The sequence below is a fragment of the Notothenia rossii genome (genome assembly GCF_949606895.1).
Source record: "Notothenia rossii genome assembly, chromosome: 6".
In the NCBI taxonomy this organism is placed as follows: domain Eukaryota; kingdom Metazoa; phylum Chordata; class Actinopteri; order Perciformes; family Nototheniidae; genus Notothenia; species Notothenia rossii.
In genome coordinates, this window is record NC_136909.1 from 45,980,495 (window position 1) to 45,992,914 (window position 12,420).

Below are 12,420 nucleotides of genomic sequence, written 5' to 3' on the forward strand. Positions count from 1 at the left end.
AAAGACATTTGGTCTAGTTTCTAAAAGGTCCAATTGAATGTTGCAATTGAATAGTACTGTTCTGTTGAATATTAATGTTACTGTACTATTCTTTAATATTTCGTTTTTAGGTAAGGCTTCACTTGGACCCCTGTGCTGGTTTGAACCCATTACAAAACCATTACTTTAAAAACTGTTCTTTATTTGTTCCTCTACTGTGGGTTTGATCTTTGTCTGACTTACAAGTCACTTTCGATAAAACCGTCAAATTTCTCAATGTAAATGTAAACTATTTAGACTGTTCTGTAGGAATTTAATTAGAAATGAATTCTGAATGTCTGAATTAGAAGAACTTGTTCCAACCCTTCACCGGTTACTGATCAGAGGGAATGTTTAATTTGCACTGTGTGATTTTTTGTTTTGCTTGTTAGTACATTTCAAATGTAATGTATTTTGTATGAATTTGGTGTTTCATAATTGAATTAATTGAATGTTTCAATTGAATTTTGCACTTCTTCCTTGAAATAAACATAGTGCTGATGGTTAATAATGTGTCCCAAAACTGACTACTTGCTATTGCTATCCTATTGTGGCATAAACCGTTTTCTACAGGCACATTTTACCGGCATATTTTTATTATGATTCTACTTGTGATATTCGGACACGACAACCTGTGCAGCCCATGTATTGATTCCATCCGATAGCTGCTATAATACAAAACAAAACGTCTGCCTCTCTCCACAATGATCAATAACAGTGAACGGATGGTCAAAGTAAGGTACAAATAAACAGAATCACACAAAGCCTGGTTAGTGTTGCCTGACTTTATAAAGTGTGTTTATAAGCACTACTGCTTGTAGGCAGGCATGACGAGACTCTTCAGTCGATCCATGTTCAGGGGAGGTGGGTTTAGTTTCCTGCACGCCTCGACGTAAGCGACGCCGCCTCTTAGCTCCGAAGCTCTTGCCTCTAGACCGACAATTTTTTGGAGCTGGAAGTGAACCAGATTGCGGAGCTAAGAGGCGGCGCTGCTGCGGTGTGAACAGGAAAAAACGGTACTTTTCAGGCTCCAGCTCCAAGCCGGAGCTGAAAACGCGTTGGTGTGAAAGGGGCATGAGAGAAACATCCGGTACATCGGAATATGTCTCAAGAGTTAGGACAAACATGACATAAAGAAAGAGCTTGGTGGATTTTTTTATTTAGGTTTAAGTAACATTTCTTTAACAAAATGCAATACGGATACATCACAAAAAAAACACAAATCATCAAAAAAGTAAGAACATTTCAATTTGCATAGCAACAATTTAGAGTGCAGTGTCGCCACAACCAATTAACTCAATAATAAATTAAAGCACAGCTTTAACCTTGTTAAACATATGTCAGCATATTGTAGCACAAAACCCAGCTTGTAGAGAAGAACAGAGAAACCCTTTCCATGTGTGATCAGCCTACACATCTGTTAGCCTTCTCAACGGATATATTACTGTTAACAACAGACAAATCTGTTCATTCTCTTTTGGAATATCCCTTTTTTTTACATTGTAGAATGTCAGAAAATACTTGTTGACTATTTTAAAATCCTCGGCTGGTGTCATCCAACAGTCTCAATGACAAAGATATTCAATCAACATAAACAGAGAAAATCCTCCCTTTCAAAATTGATGAATAAATAAAGCATGATGAACTTGGTTCTGCATAAATGATCAAAATACTTGAACTTATAGAATAAGTTATAGGATACATTTACAGTCATATTCTGTCAGAAGGCTGTGAAGTTACAAGAGTTTGGGATGTTTAAAAAAATATATACATTCTCAATAGATTAGTGCATCTCAGTTAAATCACTAATCATCAGTGTGTGAGATGAATAGAGAACTTTGGTCGAGCAGATACTGGCAGCTTCTTGCATTATCATTACTATAGACTCTGAGAAGTAATAGAAGAAAAGCAGAAAACTAGCTATCTTCCCTTAAAGGGGTAGTTTTGATATTTTGACGTGAGTTGCGAGGTTCTTATAAATAGATGCAGTATATAATTTTAACTTTACCTTAGTGTATTTTATGCCTTCTGACAGCCCTTTCTGACGGGGAACTTAAGCCGCTATCTGTGCTCTCTTTTGAGACACCAGACCTCATCAAAAGTCAGGTCTCCTGCTGGCTTGATCAGTTTGTATGTCAAATAGATTCAAAACATGGCATGGGTCAAACTCTGACGATAGATAAGTTTCATATTCAACCCTGCTTCTAAGCATCCAAACTGTCCCTTTACGTTTCCATGGGGTTAAAGGTGCAAACTACTTGCAGAGCAGATATAGGTGATCCTAACGGTCAGATTACTGAGACAGAAGGTCAGCACCGAAGAACACACGGTCTTCGTTCCCAACAATAAGTTCCTGGCATGATGATGTCACTCGCAGCCTGCTGTCAGCCTCCAGGAAGAACAGGCCGGCTGTATAGAGGGATTTATTCCACCTCTTCAATTTCTTACTCACGGTGTCAACTGACATCAGGAGAGGTTGATCAAGATTGTAACTTTTCTGCAGAACAAACACTGTGCTCTTGAGTCTCGGGTTACAGTGGAAGTGACTCTTGCTCTCATAGGTGATCTGCAGGAAGACTCTGTAGAGGCCGTCTCGGGGCACGAAAAGGCTTCCCCCGGAGTAGATGAAACCTCCAAGACAGAAGGCATTTCCCTTATCACTCTCCCATAGAAGATAATCCCCATCAGTCTTATTGCCTGTAGGAGCTAAGGACGAGAGCAGACAGGTACAAGTGAGGTGATGACTGTTTCTGCTGACGGGTCCTTTTCTGACATTTTTACGAAAGCTGTGAATATGCTAAAGCACAGATAGGCAACTATTTGCCATTAAAAGCCAAATGTTTTTATAACAACCAATCTCTTCAGTGTCTGTTTGTGAGGAGGAACACAGGAGGTCTGAGTCTTCGGGTCAAATCAAAACATCATGAGGAACCAAATTATTGCTCAGGGTTCCCCTTACACATTTCTGCTTCCTGTTGTGCCATTCTACTGGCTTGGACAGAAAAAAGACAGAATTCCCTGCAGAATAGTAAATAGGGCTGCAATTTTTTTTTAGTATCGATAAATATAATATGACAACACAGAAAAGCTGGTAAGGCTAAAAACTGCATTGTCTTGCATGCACGGCAGAGATTTTTAACTGTAACCCCCCTAGATTCCACCGGGTCCGTCTGCGTCGCGTCACGGCTGCGCCGCGGTTTTGGTCCGGCCTCCTCCGGCGTCATACCCTACCGGGGGCGTTTCAGAAGCATTTCAGAAGCGGAGCGTCTTGCCTGCCGGCTCGCAGTTTTTGTTGATTTGGGCATATTTCCTGGACAGGCTACTTTGTACAGACAAAGTTAATAATACTTGTAATATTCCAGTTATAAACGACATGAATCTAAGTTGTGTTGTTGTATTTTAGTGGTAAAAAAATGCATTCATCATCATAATTATTCTATATATTGTAGTGCCGAGAGATAGGGAGTCAGAGGCGGTGCATCGAAGGTGCAAAGTTGTCTTTAATAGAGAGCTGCAAAGGACATGTTGTCGGGTCGCAGCCCGGGACGACAAGAGGAAGAGCCAGGAGGGCACACAATATATATAAGGAACACACAACAGGTCCGTGTGGAAACAAAACCCCAATTGTAGTTCCATGTGTGAATTATGAACCAGTGTATCAATACGTGGTCACCACACAAGCCCCCCCAGAATTCAAATATGGCAAAATAAATCCTCGTGTCCGTGGAGGAAGCACCACAGGGGCCGAGGAGGGCGGGGTCGCAATTGAGGACCGGGCCATGGAACGGGCCGACGAAAGGAGGCCGCATGAGAGGGTAGGGACCCTAACGAGGGCGAGGGCACCCCCACCGGGGGCGGGCCGGAACGGGCCGTTGTAAGGGGGCTGCAGTAGGTGTCGTGGCGAACCCAGCAGGAAAAAGCGCTGCCCGGCCGCAGGCGAAGGCACGGCGGCGGCGGGCATGAAACCTCAGGAAGGACGGAGCGGAATCCCAGGAAGGCAGGAGCAGTCACCCCGGGAGGAAGGAGCCGTGGACAGGGGAGAAGCCAGACGGAGCGCCGTCCGAAGCTGCCGTCGAGGCCAACCGTGAGCCGCGGTAAGAGGAGAGGCCAGGCAGGGTCCCGGAGCGCGCCACCCACGGGCCAATGAAGGCATGGGCGACGTCCGAAACCGCCGAGGCGAAGGAAGAGGCCAGGCAGGGTCCCGGAGCGCGCCACCCACGGGCCAATAAAGGCATGGGCGACGTCCGAAACCGCCGAGGCGAGACGGGGTCCAGAAGCGTGCCACCCAGGCGCCGATGAGAGCGCGGGTGGCGTCAGAAGCCGCCGTCGAGGTGATGAAACGGCGAGAGGGTCCACACGAGGCCGACCAGACATGGTCGAACCTCCTCTCAGGCACCAGAAAAAGCTCAAAAAGGGCCGTACTGTCCACGGTCCAAAAAAGGTAGGTGAAATCGTGAGAGGATCCACACGAGGCCGACCAGACATGGTCGAACCTCCTCTCAGGCACCAGGGAAAAAAAACAAAACTCAAAAGGTCGATAGCCGTTAGCAGCTAGCCGTTAGCCGCTAGCTGGCAGCCGTCGGTAGCCGCTAGCCGTAGCCGTTAGCTAACGAGGTTAGCTGCTAGTCGTCGAAGGCTAGCGCAGCCTGGACGTGCAGCCGCACGAGCAGAAGAAAACAGCCCCAGGAGGTAGCAATCGGGTTCATCCCTACCCAGCGGGTCGTGCATCTTCTCCCTGTTGGTTGGAAGACCGATGCGGGAATGGCGAGCAACGTCCCCAGCCATTCTGCGAGGCGTGCACCGAGCCTCAGTCCGCGTGCCGGTGGCAGCAACGGACGATTCCAAAAATCCCCGGCATTTCGAGAAAGAAACCTGAGTTTCCTTTGCCGTGTTCGGGTCCGTCTCGGAAACTTCTGCGAGACTTATATGTCAGGGTCACCAATGTAGTGCCGAGAGATAGGGAGTCAGAGGCGGTGCATCGAAGGTGCAAAGTTGTCTTTAATAGAGAGCTGCAAAGGACATGTTGTCGGGTCGCAGCCCGGGACGACAAGAGGAAGAGCCAGGAGGGCACACAATATATATAAGGAACACACAACAGGTCCGTGTGGAAACAAAACCCCAATTGTAGTTTCATGTGTGAATTATGAACCAGTGTATCAATACGTGGTCACCACAATATATAATTTACACAGTGCCTGTAAACCGGAGGAGAACGCTGGCATTTCTCCTCCTACTTGAAAGACTAAGGAGGGATAGGGTCTGCAAATTAGTTTATTTGGGGGATGGGCCGGATGCTCTGACCGGTGCACTTCCTGCCCGGTTCCTCTGCAACGCCTCGCGTCGCGTCGAATAGACTTGAATCCTATTTTGAGCGGAGCCCAGCGGCGAGACGCTTCTGGGACGCTTCTGAGCCGTAACGCGGCGCGTCTGGTGGAATAGCACCCATTGACTAGAGTGGCCGCGATCAGGTCGAACGCCGCGGCGCAGCCGTAACGGCCGTAAGGCGGCCGTAACGCAACGCAGACGGACCCGGTGGAATCTAGGAGTCTACACAGTGGTCAGTGTCAACTTTAGAGTCTACACACCCCTAACCCTAACCCTACAGCTACAATTGAAAATGTAGTCGATTTTTGTCTCTATAATATGATTATAAATTAAAAACACAAGTCTATATTCCTATATATGTTCCTATGGTTTGTTTTGTTTAAGTTTTGTAACACCAAAATACTATAGACTATTCAAATCGACGCGGTATGTTGTGTTTACTGCCAAGCTGTTCTTCTTTCTTATCCTAGAGCAAGACCATCAAAGTCAAAATAAGCACCAATATTTGTATCTTTGTTGACTTCACTCTGAAACAAACATCAGTGCCTTTCTAGAAAAGTCCATAGAACCCTAACCCTGCAGCCTAGCGCTTATTTCCTACCTGTTAGCATGGCACTTGGATGGCCAGAGTTTTTCTGTAGCTGCTGTTCGAAGCTGCCCCCTACAAGACAAATCAAAGGTTGCTCAACACATGAATGAACAACTGCTTTCACAACATAACCTTTAATCTCAGTAGGATATCAATATTTACCTGATGCTTGTATCTCAGGCTCCATCGTCTGCTGTAAGGAAACATATTACACTTTGTATAATTAACAATGAAAATGCAAGACATTAGAATAACACAGACAAAAGGAATACTACAATACTTTAAATGCAGTAGAAAGTGTTTATTATAAGCACTTATAATAATAGCTTTTGCTATTTATACAATAAGTATATTTTAACAAATACATGTGTTAATTTAGTTATTACATTGTTAAGTTTATGCCATTGTAAACGAAGAACAATATTTATTCAATTAGCATATTTCAATATTCCTAGAAATGAACTAACTGAGGATCTAAATGTACAAAAGTGATGATCGACAGCCTTCTGCTTCAGTGAAACTGTGTCGGAGGGTCATACACTGAATGAACAAAACATGTAAATAGTTAAATGTGCACCGTTTGAATGCACTTACCAAAGGGGCGGGTATTCGCCGGGAAACGCCGGTGAGAAGGCTGCTGTACGCAAACTAGCTTAGGGTTTATTTGGACTTCCAGAGCACTTTGGTACAACGTTAAGACAACTCTAACTAGCTTTGAAACGTCGATCCATTTAAAATGCGTAACCGTATAACGTCCTGTTGTGTCGGGAACATTTGTGATTAGGAGCCGCGAATAAAAATCGCGAGCAGTTGCGTCAATTTAGTTGAAACTAGCTAGTTACTTTGGATGGCACAGATTTAAAAAATAATTAACACGTTATTTAGCCACTGCTGGAGTGTAGAGGTTACCTGGCTGTCCGGTGACACGGGGTGGCCTCGCCCTCCGAGCACCACCGTGAGAAGGAGAGCAAGAGCAGCGAGGATGAGGAGCTGCAGCCCCACGGTCACACACTGAGCCATGGACGGGGGTCGCGTCTGTCTCCGCGGGGCAGGCTGGACCAGAGAGAGCGGCTGTAACGCCCCCTCCCCTCTGCAGCAGCAGCAGCAGCAGCAGCGCTCGGCCTCCATTTGCAGCTCAGTCTCCGGCTCCAATCCTGCATCTCTATTTATCAGCCAGCTGTCGCCCACGTTGAAAAGCTCTGCATTCGCAAGGAGTCTCGATTAAACCGAGTTTCAGTGAGTGTCACGACTCAAACATGAACTTCCTCTTCCTGCACTTTGTTTTCCGGACACTTCTCACGTTTCGACCTCAGCAGGCGACAGGGATTGTCAACAAGAACTTCCACACTCCCACCTGTTTTCATAAGTTGGCCCATAACAGGAATGTATTGAGGTTTCTACTGTCCAGTATCACATGACATGACCCTGATACACCCCCTTGCTGTACTGAGATTTGTGATGTTCAGTGGGGGAGGGGCCAATGAGGGTAGGATCATTCATCTCTACCAACACCTGTTGCTCTGGTTGGCTTTCGTTAAATCCAATGTTGAGCTATTTTCACATCAAACCCATTGTAGCGTTCTGCCCCTGCCTGCAGATCTAGTCTAGAAATATGCCCAAATAGATTTAAGAAACATCAACAGTTCTGTCAATGTAACTTCCAATGTAGAATAACCACAGTGACAACCGGGGCTAGTCCTCATAATAAATGAGTTTCAGCTTCTTGACACACTATCATGTTGAAAAAGGAAATGCAAGATATTTTACATGTTGCGATTATTTGATTGAATAATATAATAATATTGGAAAAGCCTTGTTTTGTAACCCTGGACTCAGGATCTTTATGACTGATGATCTAATGCATTCATTTCTTTATAACTATTTTTAACTTTGTAGATAAAAGATTATGACTTTATGATTCTCAAATTCACTTGAAATCTAGGCTAGTCCCCAAAACATTTTTTAAAACAAAAGAAAATTCCCTTAGCATTAGTTGTGGCCAGATAAGTCAGAGTAATTGGAAAAAAAACAATTGGCAATATTCATAAGAAAAGTGTACACGATCGTTCCTATCAGCAGTTTTGATATTTTATAATAATTTCAGAACGTTATGGACTGGGGATGGAGATCATGAGCAGAACCATATTTGATGTTGTTGCAGAAAAAAAGAGAACGGCAGGTAGCCTGCAGCAGCACAAATGCTGTTTTTGATTTGCATTCAATGTAAGCAGAATAATGAATATATTAATAATTGATGGAAAGTCGTTTTTATGTTTGAGAATCACTGTGCATATTTTTACACTTGAAGGCCGTTTTCACTTTCCTCTGCTGAAGTTTCTCTCATTTAATCTCATTTTAACATGTATCAGCAGGTTGTTCGCTCAAGCAGAACAATGTATGTCTTCAAATAAACGTGTTTATTAAAAAAAAGGTATGCAAGAAACAAAAAGACAACAGTTAAATCCATCTTTATTTGAGCTCTGATTTGGGTTATTATTTACATAATTGTATTCTTTGTTTTGAGTTCTGGTTGGTGCATTTTAGTCCCACAGCTGCATATATGGCAAAATCCACTGAGAATAAGAAATACAAATAAAAATAGAAAAAGCTGATGGCCGACTATAGTGCCTGCCCTGGAGGGTGAAAGGTTGGGAGCTTGTTAAGTGACAGTGTACACACAGTATTCTACCTGTACAATAATAGTGCTACTATTCACAATCATCTGTACAATAATCATATTTACAGTGATCAGATTAGGGAAAGAACCAGTACCTGAGGAGTTAGTTCCAGAATTAGCTTTTCTCATTCATAAAATGAAGTGCACCCAACCAGTGGTATCCTAACAACACAGCAAACATCGCACCCAGGATCAGGTGTAAAGCTTTGAAAGCAACTTGCAATTTTAGGTGATGCAACTTGAGTTTAGTTGATCAAAACGATCAGTGGGCTGAGGCAATGTGACCTTGTGCAGGCTGGTTTCACTCCATAGCAACAGCATCAATACTAGAGTAGAGGTCTTTTTAATGTTCAGTCACAGAACCAAACCTCTACAAACAATTTTCCAATCGTTTGTTTAACTTTTGCTGAGGAAGTCAGCAGAGAGCAGACTAGATTCCAAGTAGATTATGGTGGTTTATGCGGGCCCAGTATGAGTCACTAGCTGTAGTAGTGGGAGTTTATAGACGGTAGTGGTAGTTCCTTCAAAAGAAACACTCCTCGTAGATACTTCAGGTGAGCTGGCACACTTTAACAAAAGACAGGAACCTATAAACAATAAGTGAGGTCATTCAAATTCTTGTGCCAGCACCTTTCATCTTCCCCTATGATTCTCTCCAAAAACACACAAACTATACATGAAAACATATTGGCCAATTCAAATTACCGTTCGACAGCACATAAGATAAAACACCATGAATAAACACACCATACATGTGCAGCATTCCTCCCAAGAATGAAACGTCAACCAATAAATAAGAACAGGATAAAAAATGCATTAAATAACAATCATTGTCTCAGTTGATGATCACTGTGCAAGTGGTCCAGTTAAAACATAAACAGTCAAAATTCAATTTTAAATATCTGAAATGTTAGGCTCTTGTTAGTCCTCTGACAAATGTGGGGATCATCGTTTCAGCCAACAGCTGTCTGCTTTGAGCCTGTCGTACGTCATGCCAACTACCAAACTAATCTGCACAACAGTGCCCTCTGCAACTCAAACCAAACACTTTTCTCTTTGGACCCTTGTCATTGATCGCCCTTTCAACACAAAATTGTATCATAAAGGGAAAACTCTGCGTGTCTTTTCCATATCTTTGATCATATCTGCTTGATCTCACTGTATAGTGAAGTGCTGCAGACCCGCAGCGAAACAACAAGCAGTCATTCATGAAGGAGCTTTGGATTTGGTACTTTCCAGGAGCTTTGTGTAATCGTTATATCTAAGCAGTCCGGTGTGGGGACGGATGGGTCAAGCCTTGTAGCAGTTGCCCTGCGTGGTGAGGGCCAGCTGGCCGTTGGGCACCACCTCGTTGGCCTCGTCTTCCAGTAAGCCGGACACGTCAGCGTTGGGGATGCTGTCGTGGTAGCTGCTGAAGCTGATGTTGTCCTCTTTCAGTTCAATGGTCCAGAATGGGGCATTGAGCTTGCGGTTCTGGTACTCGCGGTAGGTGTACACGCCTCCGACGAAGCCCAGCAGCACCAGCACTACCAGAATGATGACAGCCAGGATGATGATGTTGAACTGCGTCCAGGACACGTCTGTCAGGGCGGCGGTGGTGTTGTCGGTGGGGGGACTCAGGCTGGTCAGTAGCGCCTGGGTGGAGGCGGTGCTCAGCGCCGTGCTGCTGTTGCTGCCTGACGTGGACGCTGGGACGCCTTTTGATTGGGCCGAGGTCAAAGGGATGCTGGTGGTGGTTGTGGAGGGGGAAGATGGACTGGATGTGGGGGCCTCTGTTGTGGCTTTATTTGCCGGTGTGGGGTGGAGCCGGGGGGCTGAGGAGAGAAAAGCATTGAAAACATTAGTGAACGTTTAAAGACTGGACTTCACAGCTTTGTTACATTTAAAATGTAACAAAGCAATGTCCATGTAATGAAGATCTGTTATTAATGAAGATAAATCTGAATGCTTTTCGGACTCAAGGTTGTTGATAACCTAAGTAACTAGTGACACCATGTGGCGAAAACAAATAACTACCGCTTAGTGGAGATATTCCTGATGCCTTCTTTTATTATTTTTCCATGAAATACATTTAAACCCTGGAGGCTAACGGCAGACTTTGTGGGACTTCATCCTGACATAAACGTATTGTTAACAAAGAAGACTGCTTGTTCTTTGGTGCTGAATTTCTGATTCAGTAATCTAGTCAGAATATATGGGATTAGTTTTGTGTCATAAAGATAAAGCAACACTTTCTCAGAATCAAGCAAAACTAAGAGTTTAAGAGAAAAAAAAACAAAATAAAATACATTTCAAAAATAAAACTATAAGTTGCAAACAAATAATTTGTGTAATCATGTAAACTATAAGTCTTTTTTCTTTGTTTTACATATCTTTGTGTTTGCAGTTCTTCTTTCTTCTTTCTAAATGATCAGACTTTTGCTCTGCTGCAGCTCTTCTCGTTTGCGCTCCCTCACCTTTTGTTTTTTCGATTCTGACACAAACATCCCAGGTGGGCGGGACTTTCAGGGGTGCGTCCCCATTGGCTACTCAGTTTGAGTGACAGCCCACTACACCACAGATCATACAGTGCAACTCATGCAGCAAACTCCGGAGTCCACTCGGCCACGTTAGTGTTGGTGTCTCCTGGTGAGTTTTCATGAACATATCGGACTTCTCTTATGGATTGCTGTGCATTATACTTGTGTTGTGTTGTTTATACTTTATTCCAACTTTAAATATGTTAATACCTGAACACACTGCTGCTGTTAAATAATTTCCCAATTTGGGATTGATAAAGTGTCTGTCTATTTATTTATCTTATAGATAAAAAAAACACATTTATGTATTTTCAAGCTAAAGGTGATACACAATATAAACTGTATACTGTTATTTCAAAGACATGTTACATTTCAAAAGAATATATTGCTATGTTTAGGACAAACAATTAAAGACTGCTTTAATTTAACAAATTCTAGAATATAAAAGTGACAGATTTGCTTTATTAAACAGAGCAGACCTGGGCTGCATACCAACACAATTAGAAACATGCTCACATCTTACTATGTTGGTCTGAAGAGCTGAAGCATTCATACAAAATGCATACAAACTGTGTTGTCTCATTCTATATAGAATTGAATATAATCATTTAATGTCATTATACATGTACAATGAGAGAAACAAATGCTTCTCCCTTTCAAAAGGTGCCATCAAAACAAAAAACATCACAACATAAGACAACAAATACACGCAGCATACATACTTAGGAATAAGGAATAAAGTACAGTAATTATGTCCAGGGGTATAAAAAATGTAATGTAATAAATAATAATAGTAGGTATGTATGTATTTATAATAATAATAATAATAATAATGATATATGTATATTTATAAACGGACAAGTCAAATCAAGCAATCTGATTGGTTCTTAGCCGTGATATACTGAGTGTATACCATGGGTAGAATTGTAAGTTACTTTTCACAACAAGTCAGTATCCCTCCGCGTCTGAGAAAAACAGTATACCATTGGGCTGAAAAGCAAACTGCCTGCAGTTTGCTTTTCAGCCCAACGGTAATACTGGAACAAGAACGCAGCGGAGAAGTAACGGGGGCAGAAACCCTCCTTTTTACGCAGCGGTCCAGACATAGACATCAAACGGCAAAACATATTCAGTGTGCAGTTCCTTTGGCATTAGGGCAGAGATATCTAGACACTTTCCAAGGTTTGACATAATGAATTGTGCTACTTTTAAAGCAAGCAACGATGTTTTCAAATCTGTAATCAAAGAGGTCCGCAAAAACACTATTGACCAATCAGATTGCTTGATTTGAC

The 12,420-nt window shown here is 43.0% G+C and overlaps 2 protein-coding genes across 2 annotated transcripts in view; both read right to left on the bottom strand.

Moving 5' to 3' along the window:
• Nucleotides 1–1,160: 1,160 nt before the first annotated feature.
• LOC307044844 (lymphotoxin-alpha-like) lies at nt 1,161–8,268 on the bottom strand. Its single transcript, XM_079690265.1, has 4 exons — nt 6,842–8,268; nt 6,095–6,125; nt 5,945–6,004; nt 1,161–2,724 (listed from the first exon to the last, which is right to left on the bottom strand). The coding sequence occupies exons 1-4, from the start codon at nt 7,058–7,060 to the stop codon at nt 2,312–2,314; spliced, it is 723 nt and encodes a 240-aa protein (XP_079546391.1). The 5' UTR covers nt 7,061–8,268; the 3' UTR covers nt 1,161–2,311.
• A 116-nt stretch (nt 8,269–8,384) lies between these two features.
• Nucleotides 8,385–12,420, bottom strand: part of LOC307044829 (multiple epidermal growth factor-like domains protein 9) — a 38,543-nt gene continuing 34,507 nt past the window's right edge. The window contains exon 6 of the mRNA XM_079690225.1: nt 8,385–10,423. Within this exon, the coding sequence (XP_079546351.1) occupies nt 9,900–10,423 (524 nt within the window). The 3' untranslated portion in view covers nt 8,385–9,899. The remainder of the gene's footprint in view (nt 10,424–12,420) is intronic.